The sequence below is a fragment of the Rattus rattus genome, chromosome 1 (assembly GCF_011064425.1).
Source record: "Rattus rattus isolate New Zealand chromosome 1, Rrattus_CSIRO_v1, whole genome shotgun sequence".
Taxonomy (NCBI): Eukaryota; Metazoa; Chordata; class Mammalia; order Rodentia; family Muridae; genus Rattus; species Rattus rattus.
The window spans coordinates 45780514-45807390 of NC_046154.1; the positions used below are offsets into that span (position 1 = coordinate 45780514).

At 45.6% G+C, this 26877-nt stretch overlaps 2 protein-coding genes across 7 annotated transcripts in view; one reads left to right on the forward strand and one right to left on the reverse strand.

Annotated features, from left to right (window-relative positions):
• Positions 1–15746, forward strand: part of Osbpl9 (oxysterol binding protein like 9) — a 139340-nt gene extending 123594 nt beyond the window's left edge. For all 5 annotated transcript variants that reach the window (XM_032900421.1, XM_032900430.1, XM_032900439.1 and 2 more), the window contains 12 exons: positions 4440–4552; positions 4657–4775; positions 5677–5762; positions 8966–9137; positions 10526–10610; positions 11293–11403; positions 11606–11669; positions 11767–11907; positions 12967–13045; positions 14081–14172; positions 14788–14923; positions 15080–15746. In XM_032900421.1, the coding sequence (XP_032756312.1) occupies positions 4440–4552; positions 4657–4775; positions 5677–5762; positions 8966–9137; positions 10526–10610; positions 11293–11403; positions 11606–11669; positions 11767–11907; positions 12967–13045; positions 14081–14172; positions 14788–14923; positions 15080–15154 (1273 nt within the window). In that variant the 3' untranslated portion in view covers positions 15155–15746. The remainder of the gene's footprint in view (positions 1–4439; positions 4553–4656; positions 4776–5676; positions 5763–8965; positions 9138–10525; positions 10611–11292; positions 11404–11605; positions 11670–11766; positions 11908–12966; positions 13046–14080; positions 14173–14787; positions 14924–15079) is intronic.
• A 196-nt stretch (positions 15747–15942) lies between these two features.
• The window catches only part of Nrdc (nardilysin convertase), a 61882-nt gene continuing 50947 nt past the window's right edge, over positions 15943–26877 (reverse strand). For both annotated transcript variants that reach the window (XM_032900477.1, XM_032900484.1), the window contains 11 exons: positions 23309–23436; positions 22327–22489; positions 21048–21079; positions 20710–20848; positions 19395–19442; positions 19070–19122; positions 18680–18763; positions 17674–17764; positions 17355–17471; positions 16560–16649; positions 15943–16484 (listed from right to left, as the gene is read on the reverse strand). In XM_032900477.1, coding sequence (XP_032756368.1) covers positions 16290–16484; positions 16560–16649; positions 17355–17471; positions 17674–17764; positions 18680–18763; positions 19070–19122; positions 19395–19442; positions 20710–20848; positions 21048–21079; positions 22327–22489; positions 23309–23436 — 1140 coding nt within the window. In that variant the 3' untranslated portion in view covers positions 15943–16289. The remainder of the gene's footprint in view (positions 16485–16559; positions 16650–17354; positions 17472–17673; positions 17765–18679; positions 18764–19069; positions 19123–19394; positions 19443–20709; positions 20849–21047; positions 21080–22326; positions 22490–23308; positions 23437–26877) is intronic.

A 26877-nucleotide genomic window follows, 5' to 3' on the forward strand; every position in this document is an offset into this window, starting at 1 on the left:
TTGAGATAAGACAATTTTGCAACACACATCCTGGTTCTCTGACTCTTAAAAATCTTTCTGCCCCAGCCCCAAGGGGGGAACCCCAAGGTCTCTTGCTTCTGTACGGCTGTCTGTCTACTACAAAGTGACACTTTGTGATGTGAGTGGGAGCTGCCCTTCCCTTTATTTATAAGGATATGCGTTTAGAATGCAGTCAGACAGTATGGTGGTTTGGGAAAGCAGCAGGGGTAGGCTCTCCTCGGCTCCCTGGCCCTGCTGGCCAGGGAGTTGTCTAGGTATACAGCATCAGAAGTGAATTCACAATTGAGTGGGTGGTAAGTCCAGTCAGACAGCTCTTGGCTACTCCAGGCTTGACCTGTGAGCTGTCTCTCTAGACGAATCTCATCTCACAGTCCCTACATGCTCTTATGTTCAACTTTTCATATTCTTTGTCCGCGTGCCCTGATTGCTCTAGTTCATCTCCAGTTCCTGCCAGTCTGTCTCACCCTTGCTCCATTCTATTGTATGGCTTTCCCCTGAGTTTTCTCATCGGGTCGTTGGGGTTTTCGACTCCATCTTTATTTTTACCTGGGCTCTCTCTTCAGTACATCGAGTCTTATTTCCTTCTCCCAATGTTTGTGTTTCCTTAGGCATCACTTTGTTGCTATTCTCCTGAAGTTCATTGAGCTATTTGTATCTTCATTAAACTCCTTGAATTCTTTGATGAAGCCCATGATTATTCTTTTAAGTTCTGTGCCTTAGGGTTCGCCTAGGTAATTCTCATTGGAGAGCATTTCTTCTGTAGGACTGGTAGATCTAGGGGATATATACCATTTGGCCTTTTGTATTGTTTATGTTTTGTGTTGAAACCTGGACATGTGGACTTCTTTCCTCAGCTATGTATCTGGTGTGAGATTCCAGGCTGCCCCTATTGAGTGGAAGTTTGGTTCAGTTTGGTTGGGTAATTTCATACAATGTATGGGGAACTAGTTGGTCAGTTTTCAGACACTCAGTGTTGATTTTGGATGGAGGATGATGGTACCAGTTCAGTGTTGGTAAGAATTCATGTGAATGGGACAAATGATTAGACCTGCTTGGGCTGCTGTACACGCTGTGCTCTCCAGAGCTACGTCTGGGAGTGTGAGGATAGTGGGGGTGGGACAAGGGTTTTGGGCACTAGCTAAACTAGTACAGTGTACAGGCTATGTGGCAAGGCCCAAGGGCTGGGGACACCACAAATGGACAAAGTAATAGTGCTTAGTGTTGCATGTTGTGTCATAAACTATTGAGAAGTCATTACTTTCCCAAAAAATTATAAATTTTTAAAAATCTAACATACTCATCTTTGCCTAGGGATGGAGAAAGAGATCACTCAACAAAATCAAACAAAAAAGTGGTGCGCCTTAATTAGTGCTTGCATGACAGGTTTAGCAACAACCATTTAGAAAAGAATTCCAAAGTAAAAACTTGATTTTCTTCTTTAAAGGTTCAGCTGTTTTATATTTAAACAGAATTTAAAGATTCTCTTAAAGACTAGCTATTTTCTTTTAAAATTCTTACTACATTTTGTGTCTGGGGGGCTGTACCACAGTTAGCTGTGGGAATCAGAGAACAACTTTCAGGAGTCAATTTTCTGTTTTCACTGTGCATGTCCTAGGATTGAACTCAAATCATCAGGTTTGCAGACACTAAGCCACCCCACCAGCCCAACTTTAGCTATCACTCTAAGTGTAAGAGGATTAAATGTCTTTTGTCAATCAATAGATTTACCCATCTTTTTGCCAAAGTCCTCTAAAGGGAACGTTAGTCATCCATGATAAACTCTTCACAATGTCACCCAAGGTTTCTGGTCTAGTTTAAGTTTATTCTTGACATATTCGTGATTAACTCGGTCACAGGCGTGTCTACAGAACCATCCGTACAGTTTAGGCCCTGCCCTCTTTCCTCTTTTTGGTTCCCTCTCTATTCTCTATTTCCTGCCCCCTAATACACAGTGCACGAATCTCCCATTTGAAATGACACAAATGTAAGCCCTGTGTCAGTCTGACATCCTGAGCTCCTCTCCTCCCTCTCTCTGTGTTATGGTCTCCTTGGATATCCTCAGCTTGGGTCTGAAACTCATGAAGAGTATGGGTACTTTGGGCCAACCTAGGTTCTTCGCTTTGTTTGTTTGTGATGTGGCTTTAAATACTCTCAAACTGGTATGCAGGCTAGCATTGCACATTGTCTCAAAGCCTGGCCCCGATTGAATAGGGTATTCATGTTCCCCGTTGCCTGTCATCTGGGCTTTGAGTTGTGACACCTGTCACTGGCTGCTGCCTGAAGTTTTCTAACTCAGGTCAAGTTCTTCTCCTTGTGTATTTCTCTATATCTTGAATGGAAGGGTGTTCCAGAGCCTGCACCCTTTCCTTATTGTTACCCACTCCTTGGGAACACATAGACCATATAATTGGCCAGTGTGGTTCCATGTCTGTACATCAGAAGAGAGTGGTTCTGGGCGTGCTAGAGGTGCCTGATTCAGAAAACCCCTCTGCGTTGCAGCCATGGGCCATCAGGCCTTCACTGCTCTCTGCATCTGTGTTCTCAGAATGATCGTGCTTCATGTGAGTGCTCCATCATTGTACTAGTTTCCTTATGAGCTTGGATGGAAGCAAATGTTTGTGACCCCGTTCTTTGCTCTGAATGAGGTGAGCTGTGGAAGATCTGGAATTGATCCCGTGCTTCTGTTTCCACCTTGACACTAAGTGCCAACGTGTCATAGCTAGTCTTCTGCAACCATTAGTAAAGAGAAAAGGCACCACAAGCCTTTGGAATTTTATCAAAATAAAACTCATGTTTTATAGCAGTTGGGGTTTAAAGATTAATTTAGTATAAATCTGATATAAATTTGGTATAAAGTTGAGTTGGCTTAAAAGATTGATTCTATTTTGATGTTATGCCAAAACCAAATATTGTGACAAGAATTCTCATACAGTTCTTTTATGTAAAAATAATTTAATTTCTTACCTGGGTCTTTAATTCATTCTATCTTAAAACGAGTCAGATATGCTTGATATTCCCTTATGATGTATATTAACACTAAATAAGCAAAAAAGCAGGAAACCAATTACCTAAGGATTTTTGCAAAATAGATCGAAATAAGGTTACCTAGGCAACTATATTTAATGTAGGATACATGCATACTCTAATCTTAATTTTTAATATATTAATTTCATCAGAGGCCAGAAGATTTTTAGGTGGTAAAAGTGTCCTGTACATGTCATTGTTCACTTGTCTCTCATACTTAGGTGTTTAACAATGGGGTGAAGCCCGGACTGTGTGCTCTGGGTGATCTATAGAAGCAGTGGTTGGGACCGTCTGCTGAGTAGAGCCGGCCATTGGGGGAGGCTTTGGTGGATGGCCTTGGTAGGAGGCCAGGAGTGCTGAGCACCTGCTGATCATTTCTGCTGTGATGTAGCCAAGGCTCTTAAAGATCACAAAACGACAACAGAGTAACATATTTCACCAGAGGCGATAATGTACATTGTTCACAGATTTGTAAAACAACTTGGTATTCCATCTCTATTATGAGAAATTTTTGAGACAAGGTCTTATTCTATAGCCCTAGCTGGCCAGGGATTCATTCTCAGTGTACACTCAATGGCCTGAAACTCACAGAGAATGCCTGCCTCTGCCTCCCAAGTTTAGGGACTAAAGGCCTGTGCCAGCATGCCCTTTGCTTATTGGATTTACATGTGGACTCTTCTGGTAGATAGTGATGATTTTTAGAGGAGGCTCATTTTAGACCTTCTTAAACCTGTTTATAAAGTCATCTTTTTACCATAACCTGCTCTTAAAGACAGTTTTATGCCTGTAAATTGCCATAAATGTGTTTGTAAAAGTATTATACTTTAAAATGTTGTTATTTCAATTTTACTTTTTAAATATTGAGAAAAAGTATTAATCCTCTGTGGACTTTGCTCAGGATCTCAGAAAATAAAGACAGGAACCCAAGACGTACAGTGGAATACATTGCTAATTTGATTTTTGCAGAGTCACACTCTTGTAACTTAGGCTGGCCTCAAACTTAAAGCAGTTCTCCTGCTGGAGGTCATAGGTGTGATCCGAGGCCCCCAGCTTGGACTGTTGCCATTTTGAAGAAGTTGCCAGTCACTGGCCAGTCTCCATGTGCACAGAGAAATGAGGAAGTAAACTCGGGTTTCAGATTCGGGTGCAGAGGCAGAGACCGGCCGGCCTCCACCACCGCCCTCAGCCGGCTGAGCTCACTCTGTACTCAGTGCAGGTTCGGGGTGGGGTGCATGTGGGCAGCTGCTTGTAGGAGTTGGGTGTTTCTGCCGTCTCTCGGTGGACTGACTGATTTCCAGTAACTGCATCGACACCTGCCTTCCATGTTGCTCTCTTTTGCTACAAAAGCTGACCTGTTTCACTGTTTATCGTTGTTGTTCTTTTTTTTAATTCAGTTCTTCTGGATCTGCCTCAGTCCTGACACACAGCAGCTCTGGAAATAGCTTAAAACGCCCAGACACCACAGAGTCACTGAATTCCTCCATGTCCAATGGCACAAGTGATGCTGGTGAGGACCCTCTGAGAACTCTGTTTCCGTAGAAGTGTATGCACCACTGACAGGGCACCCCCAGCCAATCCTGAGCCTGTCTAAGATGAGCGTCTCCGTTGCAGATCTTTTTGACTCCCATGACGACAGAGATGAAGATGGGGAGGCGGGGTCAGTGGAGGAGCACAAGAGCGTTATCATGCACCTCTTATCACAGGTCAGGCTCGGCATGGACCTCACAAAGGTAAGGAGAACCAGCGCTGCGCTCCCTCTGCCGCACGCGTGGGCTGAGTGGGTGGGTGAGTGGTCACAAATGACCAGGGATCTGCGTGGGCTTCGCTTGTCTCCTGTGTAGTGTGCAGTGTGAGGTGAGCAATTGAGCATGTCTGTGGGTGAGTGAAAGGTGGTTCCCAGAGGTGACAGTGGGTGGGCTATATGGATTAAGAACTGAGATTGAGGGGTTGGGGATTTGGCTCAGTGGTAGAGCGCTTGCCTAGGAAGCGCAAGGTCCTGGGTTCGGTCCCCAGCCCCGAAAAAAAGAAAAAAGAAAAAAAAAAAAAAAAAGAACTGAGATTGATTTGCAGTGAGAAATCCTCGCCAACCTCACCACCTTTAGATTCATGCCCTCCAGCATGAATGTATCTATTTAATATGAAAACTTTGGAGTCTGATAGGATCCATACTAATCTAGGCTAGTACTTGTCACACTCTGGCTTTGTGTTTCCTTCTAGGGGAGGGGTCTGTTGTTTCCCTCCAACTCCTTCATGTCTTATTTTCCGTGTCATCTCTACTACAGCCTTACTGTCCTCTAAGAAGCAACTTGATAAATTGGTTCTTAGCTGCCTTCTTCCTGGTTCCCCAAACAGAGCAAATTCCCTAAACTGGACCCCAGAGTACTTATGTTTTGTGTTCAATTTGTCATATTTCATCTAAGATATAAGTGCTAGTGTCATAGGGACAGCAGAGGTTTGCACAGAGGAACATGGAAGCGTTTCAGAGCCCCTCTAAGTTCCGCACCTGCTTGGCAGGCAGTGGCATTCTGATCTGGTTCTGTAGCTGGGGCCTGTGGTGGGTGTGAATGGGACGGATGAGGGCTTCCAGAAGTGTGGAATCTGGGTCTCAGGAGTCAAACATCTGTTTTACAGGTAGTTCTTCCAACATTTATTCTCGAGAGAAGATCTCTGTTAGAAATGTATGCAGACTTTTTCGCACATCCCGACCTGTTCGTGAGGTAACTGACTGCGCATAGTGGGTTTAATCTTTAAAGATGGTGCTGCTCCGTAGCTTTTTGTGCAGGTAGCACAGCTGGACCCTCCGTGTCCTCTCAAGGGTTTGGATAGTTGAATCTTCTGAGGACACGCTGCTTAGGTTATGTGGCAGAGGGATTAGTAGGACATCAAGTCTGTCATCTACGGAACTCGTTTAAAGTCTGTCTATAAATATAGGCAGGCAACTAGCATTTCAAAGGGCAAGGCTGTGAACTCACCTGAAATCCCCTTATTCTTGCTCACCAAACCTTCCTAACGCACCTATCACTTGGCAGGTAGAAAGGAACAGTCCAACCTGAAGAAAGGAAAAGTTTGAAAGTCCAGTTGCAGACTGAATCATGAGCTGTAACGTAAAGCCTGTGGTCTGAGCTGCGTGCACAGGCAAAGAAACCACACCAGAGAGAGGTTGGCAGGGCTCGTCACTCTTCACTAGCAGCAGGCAAACGCTGTTGGCAGGAAATATGGAAGTCCATGCTTTCTGACTACATCCTTTGGGAGAACTAAAGCTTCCCAAAGCCACGTGCACATCACTGAGGTTTCGTGTAGAGGGACAAACTAGCTAACCACAGAAGGGGAGGAGCCAGAGTGGCCTGTAAGAGAGCTGTGGAACCAGTTCCTAAAGTGCAGAGATGTTAAAAATCTATGGTAGTGATAAATCTAAGACATAACTGACAGATGGGATACATTGGTATTGCTGTCAGTGTATCAGGTGATCATGACAGTAGCTTTTATTTATGGGAATTAAAGTTTGTTTGCCTCAGAGGAACCACTTTAGAATTTAAGAGTACAACTAAAACATGAATAAATCAGATAAAATGGAATACTAGAAATGCATGATTAACTCCAGAAAAGGAAGAAAGAGTAAATAATGAGTCAAGGACAAAGGAGACAGGTAGAAGACAATCCCAGTTGACTGGTTGGTGTTAGTGACCTCCAAATGTAGGTAGGACACATCCTCTGTCAGAGAAGACAGCAGTTGTTGAACTAGATTAAAAAAACTAAAAAGCAACACGTATCACTGTGCCATTTGAATTCTGCTTGCTTAAAACTAAAAGACTAGGATTGAAGATGTTGCTCAGTGGTAGCGTGTGTACCCAACAAGTATAGGACCCTTCCTGGCTTTCTTGGTCTCTAGTATTGCAAACAATAAAAATTATAATAACACTTCCACACTCCAAGGGCTGAGGACACTGATTAGTGAGGAAGAGTACTTGCGTACCCATAAGGCCCTGGTTCAAGAACAGGGCACACTCACCTGTACCTTAGCCCTGGTGCAGTGGGGACGGAGAAGGGAGTTGTCCTCAGGGCTTGCTGGCTGCTAGCCTATATCCAGTTCTGCTTAGGACTTTATCTCAAGGATTAGGCAGAGAGTAGTAGAGAAGGACACCCGACATCCTCCTCTGGCCTGTAAGACTACTCCTTCCTAGGTTCATATGTCTGCATACTTGTCTGTATACACCACACACAAAAACACCTCAAAGGGGGGGGGGTGTTACCGTATGTCTTAGTCTCTGTTCTGTTGTGGTGAAGAGACACCATGGCCAAGGCAACTCATGAAGTGGATGCTTGCCTGCAGTTTCAGAGGGTTATTCCATTATTATCATCATGGCAGGCAGCCATCGTTGATGGAGGAGTAGCTAAGAGCTTTACATCCTAATCTGTGGGCAGAGAGAGAGACAGAGACAGAGAGACAGACACAGGTAGAGACTGGGCCTACTGTGGGCTTTTGAAAGCTCCAAGCCCACCCCTGTGACACACCTCCTCCAGCAAGGATGCGTCCTAATTCTTCCCAACAGCTGTCGACGAGGGACTGGGCTTCCAAGCAGATGGGCCCGTTGGGGCATTCTTACCCAAGCCACCATACCGTGTAAAGCACTGAGCACAGCACAGTTGCTGTAACTACTTTAGTGTCAAAGGAACAGAGAAGATAAATGTCCTGTAGCCCCAGCATTTGAGAGGCAGAGGCAAGAGCACTGCTGTGAGTTAGAGACCAACCAGCATACACAGTAAGCACCAAGCCAACCTGGGCTAAAGAATGAGACCCTGTCTCAGAACAAACAAATAAGAAATATAACCAGCGACAATTTATAATGATAAAAGAATGAATTTATCAAGAAGAAATACATATATATTATACATATTTTTCTTGATAAATTCATTCTTTCATTTTGTATATATGTGTGCATATATACTCACACATACAGCCTCAAGATACATGCAGCAGGCCTGGAGTGTAGCTCAGTAGTCAGGTGATCCCCTAGCCTGTGTGAAACCCTCACATGATGGTTAGCACCCATCCCTTACCAAACTAAACAAGAATAACCAAAGGAGAAGAAAGTCGTCGGTCCTTCCAGAGTTGACTGGAGAGCTATCCTAAGAAATCAGTAAGGGCTGGAGAGATCTCTGTGGTTGAGAACACTGGCTGCTCTTCCAGGTTTGGTACCCAGACATCTGTAGCTTAGTCATCCTTAGCTCTGGTTCCCGTGGATCCAACACCCACTTTTGGCCTCCACTGGCACCGGGCATGCATGTGGTGCACATACATGCAAGCAAACCACCAGTTAATAAAATATAAAATAATAAAATGTAAAAAGAAAACCAGCCCAGAGAATATCTGAACAAATTAAAAATAATTATTATAATGGTTTTTGGCCATAAAAGAATTAAACTAGCCAGGTGTGGTAGCAAAAACCACCTATGATCTCATACTCAGAATAACCAGACAGAATCCAACTGAAAGCCAGTGTGGCCACAGACTAAACCTCTCTGGAAACCAAGCAGTGATTAGATCATTGGTTGGCAGTTTGGGATGTAGAAAGTCTCTCTGAGTGAAGCAGCACATGACTTACATGAAGTTCTGGAACAAACAAACAAAGATGTGGCCCAGAAACTAGCTACAGCGTTTGCCTCAGGAGGGCGTGTAGTGTGCAGAGGGTGCTGGGGATGAGGGCAATACTGTGTTCTGATTGGGTGACAGTTAGCTAAATGGATATAAACACCTGCTAGAGTCTTCTAACCAAACAGTGAGGTGAGCGCGTTAGTTATATATATTGTGCCTGGTGTCAACTTGAATTGGTATCTAATTGGTATCCACAATATGGTCTGTGTGGCTCAGTGTGCATCCTGCCAAAAAGTGCACCGTCACGTTTGTCCTTGTCTCTTCCAGCATTAGTGATCAGAAGGACCCCAGGGATCGGATGGTTCAGGTTGTGAAATGGTACCTCTCGGCCTTCCATGCAGGAAGGAGAGGATCAGTGGCCAAAAAGCCGTACAATCCTATTTTGGGTGAGATCTTTCAGTGCCACTGGACGTTGCCGAATGATACTGAAGAGAATGCAGTGAGTACCCCCCCCCATGTGTGTTGTGTGTGTGTTTATCTCTGTGGCTGTGGATGAGTATGTGCCCCAAACGTGTGGTCAGAGGACCGCACTTAGGAGGCACTTCTGTGCTGGTCATGGGAGCTGCCTCGGGTCCTCAGACTTGGCAGCAGACAACTTAACCAGTTGAGCCCTCTGGGTGGCCCAGCGTTAACAGTTTATCAAGGTCCAATAAAGATGAAGGCAGTAATCTCTCAGACGTTCACTGTGTAGAGAATATTGTTGGTGAGCGTTTTCTGTAAGCGGTGGGAAGGTGAAAGAGAAGCTGTTTGACTTGGGATGGGCAATAAGTCAGACTGTAACAGCCTTGTTCAACATAATGGTACATTTGTGGCTTATTGGGGTCTCAGTTTTGCTTTGAGAAGAGATCATTGTAATGATTTTTATAAAAACTAAATTTGGATCCAGAATGCTTAGAGGTTTTATTCTAGAAAGAAGCTGCTGTTGCCAGCTGAGTTTGGGAGGTGGAGTAGACGGGTGAAGCGGTGAGGCTCAGGAAGGAGACAGAGATGTGTCCGTGTACCCATGCAGCAGCAGCAGCAGCAGCAGCAGCAGCAGCAGCAGCAGCAGCAGCAGCAGCAGCAGCAGCAAAGGAAGGATGAACTGAGACTCTGGGGCGTGTGAATGGAGCTTTCTTTCCGAGTGATACTTGAGGATGGCACTTGCTAGAGGAGTCTGATGGAGTTTGGTGTACTTGGATGCTCAGGACGGGGTTGTATAAGAGGACAGGCAGCTAGGAAAGACTGACTAGAGCTCTGATATTCATGTTTATTTATTTATTGGTGTGTGGCAGATGTGGGGGGCAGCAGACAACTTGGTGGGTCCTCTCCACTTTTACATGAGTATAAGGGATGGATCAGGTTCCAGTGGCAAGTGTCTTTACCTGTTGAACATCTCCTTGGTCTGGGGCTCTATTTAAGAGTTGTTTTGCAGATAGAGACCAACAACAAAGGATCTAGATAGACCATGTAGCCTCTAGGCACAAAAATGGAGAAGTCTCCAGTCCATAGTGCCTGACCCATAATAATCTTGCGGAAAATGCGACTCCCTGTATCTTATTTCCAAGAAACATATTAATATGCAGTCCTTACTGAAAACAGAAGCACGATGTTTGGGGCATACAAAGATAGCTGTGCCAGGCCTGGCTTTATAGCCTCTCTCACATTAGGTACATGAAGCCTTCAAGAACTCTAGTGTAGTCAGGGAAACTACAAATCCCTAACTGGCAGCAGTTAAGTGCTGTAATGGAAATGTGTGTGTCCAGGAGAGAACAGGGATGCTGCTTACTAGATTCTGCATCGTCCTGCTTAGTCAAACAGTTTTTAAATTGATGTTGCAATTGCTTCCAGGAGCTCGTTTCAGAAGGGCCGGTTCCCTGGGTGTCTAAGAACAGTGTAACATTTGTGGCTGAGCAAGTTTCCCATCATCCGCCCAGTAAGTTACAGGTTTTCTGCAACCCTCAGTCTCAAACTGTCAGTCAGTGTGTGGCAGCCAGGGGAAGTGACTTGTCACTTGAGTGCTGTGCTTCTGTTACCTGAACTGGAAACTAATCACAGGGACTCAGCATCACTGACGGCATAGAGTGAATGGGTTGGGCACTAACACTTAGCCACCTTACCCATGGCAACTTGGAGACCATTGGTTTGCAGTCTTTGCACAGTGTATTGCAGACATGGTGGGGAGATACATATCCTCAACATTTTTGTTCAGTGTAATTAAGAGTGGAAATACTGAGCCAGGCAGTAGTGGTGTGCACCTTTAGTCTCAGCACTGGGGAGGCAAAGGCAGGGGGAGTTTGAGACCAGTACCATTTACATAGGGAGTGCCAAGACAACCAGGGCTATATGTAGACCTTGTCTCAAGAAACAAGGAAGAGTAGAGATATGGGGGGGGGGTTGAGGGGAGGGGCTCTTGAGCCCCTTGGGAACGGTATGGGTGGCCCTTTATATTTTAAACCTGCTGCAGTGCCATGGCCTCCTGCCCATCGCTCTCGGTACTGACTTTGGGAAGAGGGTAAAAGCATACTCACCTAACATGATTTGAGGCGCTTTTCTGTGAGGATTTTCTGTGGAGCAGTGAGTTTGGAACAGTGACTAAGAAGACACTTTCTTTTCAGTTTCAGCCTTTTATGCTGAGTGTTTTAACAAGAAGATACAATTCAATGCTCATATCTGGACTAAATCAAAATTCCTTGGGATGTCAATTGGGGTACACAACATAGGTCAGGGTAAGTGTGGATTCTAGCATGTACTAGACACTCAAGGAAAAATGTTCCCTGAAAATGAGGCTGGTGTCACAATTACATGTGAACATATGCATTTGGAGGCGGAGTAGGTGGGTATATACTGCATCCCCTAAAGTGACTGGAGCTCCACACCCATCAACGGGTAGCCGGCCACTGCCCTAACAGGCTGTCCTTCCCTCCACAGGCTGTGTCTCGTGTCTGGAGTATGGTGAGCACTACATCCTCACGTTCCCCAATGGCTATGGAAGGCAAGTAGACTGCATCAGCGGAACCTTGGTGTTCTTAAGCCACGCCCTTCCTTCCTTTCCTAGCTGCCAGTCTTACCTGAGAACCTTGATCTTGCAGGTCTATCTTGACAGTGCCCTGGGTGGAATTAGGAGGAGAATGCAGTATTAACTGCTCCAAAACTGGCTACAGTGCAAATATCGTCTTCCACACCAAGCCGTTCTATGGCGGCAAGAAGCACAGAATTACTGCAGAGATTTTGTAGGTATTTTGTTTTTCTGCCTCAGTGTTCTACTTTCTGAAGTACTTTCCTCTCTTGAGCTTCTGTTAGGATCTAACCATCAACTGACTTCGTGAGCGAGTCTCCATCTTAGGTGTCAGTTTCTTTCTAAAATCTCTTGTCAAAAGGAGACCTACACCCTGGGCCCAGAACCCTCAAGGGTGGTCGCCCACCTCTGCTGCTGAGAGCTCTGGAGTACTGCACCATGGACTCCAACCTTCTTGTCTGAACCGTGAGCTCATCTGAAAACAGGCTTCGTGCCCTCCAATATAGTATCTGCAGACCTTCACAAGCCCCTCATTTTTCTGTTCCTTTGCTAGGGAAAAACAGTAAACATCTCATAGATAGGTATCTGCCAGGACAGGACCTGGGTAGTAGCTGTGTGTGTAACAGGAGTTTGTGGATTCAGAAACTGCCTGCAAAAGGTATCTGTCCTGTTGTGCCCTGTGGCTTTTTCTCTGACCTGAAACTGTTCCAGTGGAGTAATGCTTGAATGGTTGGCTAATCAGTTTTCCAGAATGATTTAATCTGAATAAAAGAATCAGCTGCCAAACAAACAAACAAAAAAAAGTGAGCAGTGCAGGCCCTGAACAGAAGATTGCTATTACATTCAGAAAGAATGGGCCTGGTGCACAGTTAATATTGTGATGTTATTCGAAAGACAGTGATGTTCTAGCAGGGTGGTCAAAAGGAAGACATGTTCCAAAAAATGTATGGTGTATGGATTGAAGGCCTGTTCCAAAAAATGTTTGGAGCATATCTTTGAGCTTTGACATAATTTATAGAAGACAGATGGATTCTTTTATATGGTATTTGTGTTCAGTACATTACCAAATAGCACAGATCCTCTAGAGAACACTGCCCTGAGTGAGGAATGATGGGAAAGCCAGTGTCTGACTGTGAAGTGCGTTTGACCTTTTGGATCTGCTCGGCTCCTTTTTACCACACTCACAGTTGCTTGCCCAGGTCGTACTGACCACCTGCTTGAGTAGAATAGTTCCCAGCCTGAGACTAAGAGAAGTTGTTTCTTTTCTGTTTAGTTCTCCAAATGACAAGAAATCCTTCTGCTCAATTGAAGGGGAATGGAATGGCATCATGTATGCAAAATATGCAACCGGGGTAAGAACTGGCGTTGGCCATTTGCCTAAGCTTCACTGTATATAGTTTAGTGTCCCTATGTCTGGAACATTAACCAAGAGCAGCTCGTATCTCGTCAGGGTGAGCTTTCCCTCCTTCCCCACCCACTTCCCTACAATACACATAGCAAAATGACTCTAAACAGTGGAGAATTTATTTGAAGCAGTGCTTAGCAGTCACCTGGTAAATGTTTGATCTGTTATCAAAAGATTTATAAGATGAGATGTGTATTAGGGTTAAGTATTGCTGTGATTAAACACCATGACCAAAAGCAACTTAGGGAAGAAAATATTTATTTCACTCACACTTCCGTATGACAGTTCGTCATAGGAAGCAGTGAAAGCGGAAACTCAAACAGGCTGAACCTGGAGGCCATCGAGGGGTGCTGCTTACTGGCTTGCTCAGCCTGCTTTCTTAAAGAGCCCAGGACCATCAGCCCAGGGATGGCTCTACCTGCAGCGGGCTTGTGTGTCCCCCCTCCTCTCATTAATTAGTAATAAAGAAAATGCTCTACAGCTGGATCTTATGTAGACATTTCCCTCCTCAGGTGACTGTAACCTGTGTCAAGTTGACATGAAATTAACCAGCACAAAATGCTAACTTGTGTTTATACACTCAGGTTAATGAGTAATAAAGTTTGACTGGCTTTGCCTCCGGGATAGAGAGTAGGACTGTCCTGCCTTGAAGGAATTTGGATTTATATACACTGTGTTTCTATTAAGTCAGGTGTATGGATTGACAGGGAAAACTAGGGAATTGGAGTGTAGAGAGGATTTACAACTCACCTTCAGAGGCCACTTAACATGATGAAGAGAGTATATCTGGAGCATGTAGTGAACACACAGCCATGCTGAATCTGCCTGTTGGTTGAACTGAGCCTCTGAACTGAAGAATTATCTTAGACTTAGGTTGCATATGGAACTCACTGTGCTGAGCTGTGTGGGATTTAAGTGTTAAGTCTCCTGAAGGTGACTCCAGTGCACTGAATCATAAAGCACCATTCTGCCTCTTGTCTAGGAAAATACTGTCTTTGTAGACACCAAGAAGTTGCCTATAATCAAGAAAAAAGTGAGGAAGTTGGAAGATCAGAACGAGTATGAGTCCCGAAGGTGAGGAACCCTGACTAGAGCAGCTGCCATGTGCTTCTTGCTTGTGTAGACGGGGTACAGGTGGGTCTGGGAGACAGAGCATTAAAAACCAGTGCCAACTGAACTCCAGTGCCTGGGTCCCTAGTCAGTACCGGAATTTAAGAGCTTTGTAACCAAAGGCAAGTTTACTGATTTCTGTCTTTCCCTGTTGAGAAGACACCATTCCTTTTGCCTTTTAAGTCCCTACTGTTGACCTCTTGACCCTTTTAAGATCACATTCTTAAACTGAGACTTTTTCTGAAATGAATAATTTTAGATTTCCTCATCAAACCCTTTCAATTTATAGTTAAAGCCCAAGAAATAAATTGCCTCCCTAGAGAAGTCTTAGCTCCCGAGGTTGTATGTAGCTGGTCTGTTGTCCTCTCATGCTTCCTCTGTTGGCCATTAGCAGTGGGCTCTTCAGAGCCCGTTTCCGTGGTCTTTACTGCTCTGGCACCATTCACATCTTTGGAGGGCTCAGCTACACTGCACACTGCACCACAGGCCTGCTGCACACTGCACCACAGGCTTGCTGCACACTGCACCACAGGCTTGCCTCCTCCAGCTCACGAGCTCCTCCTGTCCTTTCTATTCCAGCCTTTGGAAGGATGTCACTTTCAATTTAAAAATCAGAGACATTGATGCAGCAACAGAAGCAAAGCACAGACTTGAAGAGAGACAAAGAGCAGAAGCGCGAGAACGGAAGGAGAAGGAAATTCAGTGGGAGACGAGGGTAAGTGGTGCCTCTGCTGCTCTGGTTTGAGCAGTGACTGGGCCATGCCAGTGAAGGATGCAGCGGGGACCTCGAGTTCCTGGGTTCCTGCCTACCTAAGGGCATGGCATGGCATAAGACTGCACTGCCTAACCCAGTCCTCTCTTCCTTTCGTAGCTCTTTCACGAAGATGGAGAATGCTGGGTTTACGATGAACCTTTACTGAAGCGTCTTGGTGCTGTGAAGCATTAAGCTGAACCGAGTTCACCGGGTGACCAGGGCAGTAGGCGTAACTAAGCAACAATCGATCTTCAGGAGAACTTGTCACTTCCTTCTTAATGCGGTGGTTCCTATCTCAGGGATACTGGACTTGACACAGATGAACAATTAAAGTGGAAAGCGCTTCCCTTTTCTCCTCTGTGGCAGTTACAATTTTGACTTCAGGCCTGAGAAAAACTTCAGGTTTCGAAACATGATGTCTCCTCCTTTTCCAGGTCCCATGCTTTGAAAAATATTTACAGAGTCCCAGGTCTCTGCTCCAGCCCTCCAGTCCTGCTGTTCAGGCCTAAATCCTCATCTCCTAGTTCATATAATCCTGAGTTCTAGACACACACACACAACAGCTGGCAGTTTCCACAGATCGCCCACCTGTACATACTGTTTCCTCAGAGCTGTTTAGAAATCAGTGCAATGTATGAGAATCAAGTGTTAGGGAATCTCATGGTCCCACCTATGACCTTTCTTTTAGAATTGAACTATGATTAGATTGTATCTAAACCTGAAGTATAATTATATGCAATGCTTCTTAAAGCTTCATAAAATAATTTTCCAACCTTTTTAAAAATATGCTTCTTTCATTGTTTTATACCTAAGCTTGGAAACCAATCTGGCAACCTTGACTAAGGCTTTCCCCACTCAAGACCTCCTCATCTCCCTGTACATGCAGCTCGCCTTGGAATGAATGCCCCACCACCTTACAGGCTGGAGGACCACACTTCCTCCCATCCCATCCCCAAAAGGCTACGGCAGATGGCTTGATCTGAAGGGAAATACACAACTGTGTTTATTTTAAAATACATTAAAAAGCAAAACCAGGGCAGTTTGGTGCTATAACAAATAATTACATATAGGCACACAGAAACTGGGTTCTCAGAGGACACAGGCCAGGGCCCCCACGTTGCTGACGTACGTGTTTGGGTCACACTTGCCTACCAGCTCATTGCCATCTAGTGCAGTAACCCTGGGTTAGTCTTGTAGAGGAAAGGTGAGTCAGTTTCTAGGTTGCCATCGCAAAACTCCAGTGGAAGCCCTAAGGCAGTGGTGTAACTCCATAAAACGCACACAGATGTCTTTAATACACGTTGCTTCAGGCCAGTGAGACTGCAGTTTATTTGACTATCTTATGGTAGGGGAAGAGGCTGAGCGTTGCTGTGAAAGCCCTGATGTCAGTAATGGGGATGGTGGACTCTGCCAGGAGAGGAGAGGGTGGCAGGTAGATTAGCTGCATCCCTTCACGAGAATTCGAATCCTCACAAACAGGAGCACCGTCCTCTTCCAGTTCATACTTCCCATATCCAACAACCTGAAAGGCCAGAGATGCAGGTGAGACACTTGCCAGCTAAGGTGAGCAGGACTCCGAATGGTTGGCCATACTCACATGAACGCTGAGCATTTTACTTCCAGATCCTCTGTGAGCCTTGAACCAACTGACCAGGTCTGACTTTGAGAACGACTTCAGTGCTTCAATCTGGCCGAGGAAGAAAGGTGGGAGAGCGCACAGGTGTGAGAGCATCACCGTAGGCAGACGTCCACCCTCCACCCCCAGCATCTAAGTTATCTGGGCCAGTCTCAGCCTGCCCCTCCCCATGTAGGGTGCCTATCATTTCTGTGCACAAAGATGCCTAGTGACCGGCCTTTGTGCCTCTGGCAACTGTGCACAGCACCACAGCTGGAACCAGAAACCCTAGCACCACACGTCACAGGGCCACTGCTTACTCCAGCAACTGTTGGATGAGGTCAGCTGGATGGCCCCTCAGAATGTGACATGCACTGCACATTGGTTGCCTGGACGAGAAGACCAAAGTGCTCTCATGCTGGTTTTATTTTAGATTTCAGCTAGAAGTTGCCAAAATACCTGAGGAACACTGTAAGAGTATGGGCTCTCTACTCTTCAGCAGAGCTCCATGAATGAGCCCCACAAAACCTCAGCAACCCTCAGCGAGGAGCTGCTCTGGTGGAGCTGATCCGTGCAGCGGCAAAGGTTAGCACCTTGTGAAGCTACTACCCAGGGGGAAGCTGTAGTGACTGAAAACTAAGGATTCAAGAAAAAGACAAACCAGGACACATGGCCTAGGTTTCTCCTCCACATAACACCGTCTGAGCCTTAGAGCAAAAGTCCAGCCAGAGGCCTTGCCCAGTCCTTCAGTACTGCCTTGGTCTGAGAAATCATTACCTCATGGGCAAGGCGGTCAAAGAGATACTGCTGTGTCACCACTTCATTCCAGTTCCTGTCCACCTCCTCCCCGAGGTGGGTGTCCTCACACTCTTTCAACTTGATCAGAGCTGTGACCTGTCAGAAACATGTTCAGCCATGATATCACACCAATTCAGAGCAAATAGCTTGGGAGAGACCTGCCAGTGTGTGCCTGTGTTGGGGGTGTTTAGAGGACATTTGGTTAGACGCACTAGGATGTGAACACCCTGGCCATTGTGTAAGCATGGTAGTGACTATCTGGTATCCTGAAGGCTTACAGAGATTGGGCAATAGTCACCTGAGTATTGAATGCATCCTCTGTGAGGTTCTCAATCTTCTCCTCAAAGCTGGAAAGAAATTCTTCTATCTTCTTGTCAACAGTTTCAGAGCTGAAACAGTTTGGGTAGAAGCCAAAGGAGTTCAGCCTCCCTCAGGTATAAAGGCTGAAGGTTTTCTACCCTAAGCTAGGAGAGCAAAGGAAATGAGGAAGAACTGTCCCTCAACCTTCAGCCTCCTTTCCTAGTGTCCTCACAGTGAGTGATACAGTGACAGCTACAGTGACAGCTGGGCCACACCTAAAACTCAAGGCCTCACACCTCAGAGGGTTTGTGTTTGGTTTTTTTTGTTTGTTTGTTTGTTTTTTGTTTTTTCTTTTTTTCTTTTTTTTTCAGAGCTGGGGACTGAACCCAGGGCCTTGTGCTTGCTTGGTAGACACTGAGCTAAATCCCCAACCCCTGTGTTTGGTTTTTTAAGGTGTATTTATATGTGTATTTTGTTCCCATGTCTGTCTGGTGACCACAGAGTTCAGAAGGCGGCATTGGATTTCTGAGAGGTATACAAAGTTGTGAGCTGCTATGTGGGTGATAGAAGCAAGTACTCCTAACTACTGAGCCATCCGGTTGTTTTGGAGCTTAAGACCGTCACATAGCCTGGGCTGGTCTTGACTTCCTTATTCCCCTGACTGCCTCCCAATTGCTGGGATTGCAAGACAAAGCTCTCAGGCCTGGCTTTGTGCATTCAGTGAAGAGCTACACTGTCAGTCCAACATCCTTTTTCTCTAGTCTCCTGAACAAACATTGGTAACCCCTGCAGAGTGGTCTATAAGATTTGAGCCATACCCTATGGGACCAGGAACGCCTCTGCTTGATCCTAGATGGGCTATTTATTACCCATCCCACCCTTCCAACTAAACAAAGGAGACCATTGCTGACCACAGTTGTACAGGATTCAGGGAAGCACCTGTAGTACCCCACCTCTACCCCCACAGTCTAGAAGAACAGGGGTGGACCCATTTACTCTCTTACTTGTATTTGGTTGCCTGAGTCCCAACAGTTACAGAAAATCCTAGAATGCCAGATGTGTTCCTACAGGTCGGGTAGACGTGGTACCTAAAGCCAGACAAAGGAGTTACACAGCTCATTCCGGTCCAAAGAGGCACTGAAGGGCGAAGGGCTTCTGGCTCTTTGGAAGTCCCAAATGGAACACAAACGTGTAGCTGCTTGTGATAGGCAAGTACAGGTGCCACCCGTGGCTGAACTGGCTAACTTCTGGTCATGCAGATGTCTGAACAAACTGAAAACATCATTGTCCAACACACAAACTGCAGAAGTGCTGACATGGGCACGGCAAGGTATGGGAGGGCCAAAGTCTGGTGAGCTGCGTGCAGGGGAGCCCCAGGCCCTCTGTATTCTTACCCAAGGGTCTGCTTGGTTCGAAGGAAGTCAAAGCAGGGCTCCTCCATGTGCATCTGTAATTCACCAGACTTTCCATCAGCCCAACACTCAGAAAGAGAAACCTTAATTTTCTTACCCCAAAGTGTTCTATATACTTCCAAAATCCAGCCTCCCATATAAGCCTTTCTCCTAAATGGTCCAGGACCCTGACTGCTCATCTTGGATGAAAATGAATAGCCACCGGACCTTCCAATAACAAGTTTCTGACTACCACAGGTCCACAACCCTTAGGCATAAAGCTGGGCCTCATGGAGCAGGAGCTCCTGCACCCCACCTTGGTACTTACCACAAGCAGCTCCATAAGTGTGTACTCTCTCAGACTCCTCGTACCTGACTGAAGGGGAGATGTGATCAGACAAGCAATGGCTTACAAGGTTTAACCATCTTGGCCTTTCAAGCCCTCTCTTCTTGCCCCCACATTTCTGTTTACTACCTACCTTCCCACCAGCCGGAGAACCTGAGAGCAGGAATTCCGCTGGAACATTTGTATTATTGGCCCTAGTGTAGACTTCTAGATAGACAACCCCTAGCCCAACAGCTCCTGCCTGCAAGGCGCAGGATACATGGAAAACAAATACCTGTAGTTCAAGGCCCTAAGGAGGACAGCAAGAAATGGTGATTGTGGAAGGTCTGAATCTGTTTCTTAAACAGAATAAGTACACACTAACTCAGAATACAGTGAATGGAGGCCAAACATCAGAGAGACAGGATGTGGAGAGGAGGAATGACTGGGAAGACGGCTCACATGGTCAGGTGCCTGCCTTACAAGCACAAGGGGCCGAGCTTAGTCCCAGAAGCCACATTTAAGAAAGGCTGGGGTTGGGGCTGGATTGAATTCCCAGCACCCGAATGGTGACTCACAAACATCTGTAACTCCAGTTCCAAGGATCCAGCACCCCTTTCTAGCCTCTACAGGTACCAGGCATACATGCAGACAAAACACTAAAATAAATGCTTTGTAAAATGAATTTTGGTATGGTGGCTTGTACTTGTCACCCTTGGGCTCACTGGCCACCAGTCTTGCCTTGTCTTTTTTTTTTTTTTTTTTTTTTACGAAAAAAGGATAGGGTAGGGGGATGGATGGCACTGAGGGGTGGCACTGAAGGTTAATTTCTGACTTCTACATGCAGACAAGACACAGGCACACACGCACGCACGACAAAGGGGAAAGAGGATACTCAGAGGGAGGATCAGCAACACAATAAAAAGTCAAAAAAGTAAATGAGGCCATGTTACCCAAAGCTAGACCACTGACTGGACAGGACAGGTTTAGAGAGGATGTTCACAAATCAGAAGTGAGTGGGATCAACCAAGGACTAAAGAGCAGGCTGAGCTGATGGAGGCTGCTGAAAAGCACTCGTTTACAGACCTCCTCGCCCCCTCTACTGTGGAAAGAACACACAAAACAGGAGAGCTGAGTCCCAGAGAATAGAGAACTCTGCCTTGGATTTCCACCCACTGAGAGCAGGTGAGACTTGTCTCTGGTTATTCTATGCTGACTGCTCAGCTGCGTTTACTCTCACTTCTTTCCAATTGTCCCTGCTTGGGCTCTGTTAGGGGACACAGGAACTTCCATCACAGTCAGGGAGAGGCAAGCTTACCTGATAGTACACAGTGACTTCAGAGTTGGCATCCCCCTTATTCAGGGCTCTGACTTTGCATAGGTGGTGGCCGCTCGGCAGCTCCACCACCTGGAACTGCACGGGCATCTCCCGCTCCAGGGGCACGAAGTTCAGTTTGCTGCAGGACAGTCAGCGTGAGGCAGAGGCAGAGGCAGACCTTGTGCCCCCCCCCCCCAAGCCCCAACTGATGAACCCGGGCTTCAGCTCCCTGGGAAGGTCTGAGATGAGCTAAGTAACAGTTAGCTGAGCTACTGCTTAGTGCTGCTTTCTGGGAAGGGCACAGAAACCTCAAAGAGAAAAGTCAAACCAATACTTACTCAACAACGTATCTTAGGAAATCCATCGATTCCTAAAAGATAAAAGAGAAGCAAATACATACCTCAGACCTTGATAATTGCAATTTTCTAATTCCGGGCAGCACTTTGGACAGCATTGAGACAACAGTCTGTCACCTAAATGCTGGAAGTGCTCTCATTGAGCCAGTTATGCTCACCAAACACTGACCAAGCAGTCCTCCGCCTGGCAGGTTTGCCCTGATGTTAGCATCTGACCTTCCCGGGGGCTTCTCTAGCTAGGCCATGCAAGTCTGGGCCAGTGGACAGACACAGCCTGCAGAGATCAGTAACAGAACAGCACTGGGACTTACTACATCCCTTCTGTTCTGCAGACAAGATACTGAGTGAAGGTAAGCTCAACTCTGGAGTAACGTCTTCTGTGGCTACTTCATAGCACCATGTGCTTAGTCCAAAGTCCTGCCTGGCCCTCCCACTGTGTCTGACACAGGCAGCTTGCTAGTCCTACTTTTCTTGCTATTGATACTCTGAAGGGCTCATGTGGGTAGAACAGAAACCAAGACTGGCTTTGTGGTTTATTCTCCCCAGAAAGAAAGGAGAGAACAGAAGACACAGTTTAAAGGTGGCCACTTATATACTCTAACAGAAGGCCACTCCAGCACAGACCCCTTGTCCCTCCACGCCTTACTCAGTCCCCTGGACGTCTGGGTGTCGTCTTCCTACTTGTCTCCAAAGCACTCCTTTTCATTTACCACATTAGATTCAGGCTTCAACATTTTCATATAACATAGCTTATCATTTTGCCAGTTTTAAAAGTACAAAAAGTTTAAAGTATAAAAGTCACACTTGTGAGACATTTTTTTTTTTTTAAATCATCTTGTAAAATCAGAACTATTGATCACTAAACAACTTTCTTCTTTCTCCCTTCCAGCCCCCGGCCTGGAAACTACCTAGCTACCATTTCTGTCACTCTGACTTCTTTAGATAATCAACAATCAGTGGAACCAGACTTCATTTCTTAGCTTGGCCAGGCTCGGCATGCGGGTGCTGGCTGTGAGTGTGGATAGACTTTCTCTCTCTCTCGTAATGTTGACATTACAGTTGCCATATAGGAGCTTCAGAAAATTTAACCAAAACCAAATTAAAAACAAGCCCATCACTCAATCACAGTCTTCCTCAGAGGAAGGAAGGCGTTCAGCACTGGGCCGGGAACTCCCGCCAGAATTTGGGATACTAACCCACCACAGCATTTAGGGAGGAATAATTTGATTCCACCCCGCCTACCGTAAGAGCAGCCACTCACCGTGCTGGTGACATTCCCTTGCACCAGGCCCTCAACAAAGAGTTGGGATTTAAAATCCTTGACAAAGTTTAGCAGAGACTCAAGGGAAAGGCCATCCATCAAAGCTCGGTACTTGTCAATCATAGACCAGCGGGAATATTCCAGAATTAAAAGCCGCACATCTCTGTAAAAAGGACATTTAAAAAAGAAAAAGTTACAAGAAATGTATCCTAAGAAAAATTTTAGGTCATGATGCTGTAGAAGTCTCCAAAGACAGGTGATTCCCACCATAACTTAAGACGGAGAAAAGCCAAAGCAGGGATGAGAACTGCATGCAGAGTTCTAAGTGGGTGCGGTCACCAGGACGACACACTGGCTCAGACATAGTGACATATTTCACATAGGTTGCTCAGTGAGTCAAATTTAACTGACTGTCCACAGATCTTAAGTTATTGCTATTCTTGTTAGGAATGTCACTGGTTTGTACTACTGGACACTAACTGTACAGTCTGATTACAGTCACTTACACTCTGGGTAACGGCCCTAGCTCATTATCAGACTAACTGCACCGTCCATCTCCAAACCACCTTCTGAATAGTACTGGATTCCTCGAGTTCCTAGTATCTATAATTCAATTTCTTGAAATTAAAGCAGGGTCTGTGTTTAAGGTCAGGCTGTTTGACAACCATTTACAGACACCCTACAAAGAAATCAAGAAGGGCTTAAAGCCACAGTGTCAAAGGGCTGTCTCTGCTCGAAGAAGCCGTTTCTGCCCTGCCCAAAAAGTTCTCTATAAGCTGACACAGTGCCCCATAGGCATCTTCCTGTGATTCATACAAATATGCCCATGAAGGTTGCTATGAACCCAGGGTCCACGTCACAGACGTCTATGCTTTTCCTCGCTTTGCGCTCGTCTGGAACATTAATTAAGTTCGCAGCAGTGGAGGCTGAGGCACTGACACGTGAACGCACACACCTCCCCGGGGCCCTCGCATACACCTACTTGGCCAGAGTCTCAGGCTTGATGAGGATGTTGAAGTAGGTCTTCTTCAGCTGCTCAGTTATCATGGTGAAGACAGCGGGCGTGGAGCTGAACTCGGTCAGGTAGTCAATGATGAGCTGGAAGAGCAGCTGGAGGGAAAGCGTACTTTAAGCAACAAAGTGTGAGACGACACTAAACCTCAGTCCCAGGGCCAGGGAGGGGACGGCGCTGCAGAGGACCCGAGGGAAGGGCTCAGGCCTCAATCCCTAGAGGCCACACCGCAAAGCTGCTCAAGGTTGAAGCCCTGTCTTCAGTTGTCCTCATTCTCTTCCAAAGCAGCCTTGCATGGGCCTTTACCTGGGAGGGAATTATATCTGCACATGAATTCTGAACGCAGTGATAAACATTTAATTGTCTTCTCCGAGTCAGGCGTTGTGGTTAATCCCAGCACTCAGGAGAAAGGAGGCAGATCTCTGAGTTGGGAGCCAGTTTGTCTACACTGTGGTCTACATAGTGAGTTCCAGGATACCCACAGCTACATAGTGGGTCCCTAACTCAAACAGAACAAAACATAACAAAACAAAAAACAAACAAGCAAACAAAAAACAGTCTTAACCCACAATGTAAAGCTTTTCCATTTTCTTTAGATAGAACTTAAGCTGTTTCCTATCTCTAGGCATTTATTGTTTTATCCCAACATGTAACTCGAGTACTTGTTTCTAACCATTTCTGGAGGGTAATACCTGCTTCAAAAGGGAAAAGGCTACTGGATCAACCACCAATTAAGTCACTCCTAACACTGACCAACCCTGCCATTCAAGAACTGAGCCAAGACGCATTATTTATTCTACAATGTCATATTTAATTTTCAAACTGTTTTAGGAAGCTTACATCTATACTCTGTAAACTAGTTTTTAGTTTTTTTTTTTTTTTAGGTTTCTATAAATATATCCTGTATTATTTTTAAGTATTAAGGTGAGGTAAGCCTCAAAATGAAGAACATCAATTTTCTAAGATTTATTTATTTCATGTATATGAGTACACTGTCGCTGTCTTCAGACACACCAGAAGAGGGCATCGGATCCCATCACAGATGGTTGTGAGCCACCATGTTGTTGCTGGGAATTTAACTCAGGACCTCTGGAAGAGCAGTCAGTGCTCTTAACCACTGACCCACCTCTCCAGCCCAGGATTATATTTTTAAACAACTTTCTAAACTTACTTCCCAAACGCCATTTATTGTATTCTGGGATTTAATCTGTTTGAATCTCGAAGCTCCATTTGAAGGTGGACCAAAGTCAACACCTCCTGCACAGTGCAGACGGAGGTAAAAGTGTAAGGGGAAGACTTTCTTCAGAGTTTCTCTGCCAGCACAGGGCTGGATTCTGCCAGGTTCTTTCCTATGGAATTTTTTTAAATATGAATCCAGTTCCAAAAGTATTAATGTCCTTCCTTAAATTGTTTATTGCTCTTTTATGACCAATAACCTCAAACCAAACCTAAACGCCAGTGTGAGCTTCAGAGAAACAACAAAAGGAAGTTAGATACACCTAGAGCACAAGCTGCGTTTCTATGCCTGCCAGCAGCCGCATGCACAGGCTGGCCGCCTGCCTGCGCACCAGTTTTCTTTGCAAGGCAGCCATGGCGATTTTTAGGGGCAAAACTAAATTTTGGCAGGCCTAAAATGTTGCTTATTTTGTAATATTTATCTTTCTTAACCCTCCACTACTCAGAGGCCAGAAACCACTGACTTCCTGCTGTTTAACAGAGGGGGATTCAGTAAACAAGTGATCAAGTGACTCCTCTGGGTCTTTGTTCTTTTCTCTCAGCTAGAGAGTCAGAGTTTGTTACCTCCTTGAGAGCCAGGAAAAGAATGTCATACAGGAAGAAGAAAATCTTTTACATAAGCAATATGCACAGATTCTCTCTCTCTCTCTCTCTCTCTCTCTCTCTCTCTCTCTCTCTCTCTCTCTCACACACACCCACACACACACACACTCACACACACACTCACACACACACACACACACACACACACACACACACACACACACACACACACACACAGACACACACACCATATACACACACACCCCACACACACACACACACACACACACACACACCACACACCCCCACAGACCACACACACATCCACACACAGACACCACACACACAGACACACACACACTCACACACACAGACACACACACACACACACACACACACAGACACACACACACACACACACACACACACACACAGACACACACACACACACACACACACACACAGACACACACACACACAGACACACACACACAAAGACACACACACACAAAGACACACACACACACACACACGCACACACACAAAGACACACACACAGACACACACACACACACACACACACACACTGGTAGAGCCCGAGAGCCTGACCACCTGTCTCAACTCCACAAAATGTTCATGCATACTTACACAAATACACATAAACCTACACATGTACGTACTCACATACAGTTGGTGGATGGGGCGGAGCCTAATAGGCACACTTTACTCCTTCTCTCTGGCTTTTTTACCTTCTTAAACAAAAGTTCTTTATAAAATTACCCCATAGATAAAATACTACACAAAGGAAAGTCACAGAAGGATGTTGATATTTAATTCAGTGTTTCATTCTGTAAGCTCATTATAAGTTCAAAGCAAGTTTCACATGGCCTTGCCTTATCACAGTGCACACCTGCGGCTTCATTCTGGCATCTGACCTAGAATGGATGCTTTTCCTTGATCACAAATCTGTCCCATGCCTAGTTTTCTTATTAGTGTAGTTGTGAGTTTGCTGTAGTCCTTATTATGTAGCCTTTACTTACTATTCTATGAGGAGTGGGCACATTCTATTCAATTCTAATTTAATCTTTCTAGCAAAACAACTAAAACCATCTCTTAAAACTTTCTTCCTAAAATTATTTGAATCAAATCAGAAATTCTATAAAATCACTAATTCATCTAAACATCATTCATTCACAAAAGTTGATCTTTATATGGTGATCTGCAGGAAATCTGCCCAATAGGGTAGGCTAATACTGAGGAATCATTAGGCTGTGTAATAGTGACAGGAAAAGGCAGATCAGCCGCAGGAAGCAATCCTGAGATGAAGTCTCTTGGGACCTTGCCTCTCAGAGCTCGCCCATCACGGGCCGTGCAAAACATGGTGGGCTACCCCCAGGAAAGTCACCTGCTAGCCTTAGCCTCTCCAAGATGGCCCCTGACTGCCTCCCTCCCCCATACACACACACACTTCTCGGGGATAGGGAGATGGCTCAGTCAGTCAGTAAAGTGTTTGCCACAAAAGCATAGGGACCTAAGTACCACCCTAGCATCCATGTCAAAATAAGCCAGGCACCATGGCACCCAGAGACAGGAGGAGGCTTAGAGTTTAGAATCACAAAGCCCCAGGGCTAGCCTGTTCTAGTCTGCTTCTCTGTTGCTGTGGTAAAACCCATCACAGTCAATCACTGAGCCAGGGCAGGAACCTTGCGTATGTTCAAAACTAGAACAGCTGTCATGGTGCTGCCCATCAGGAAGCTTTC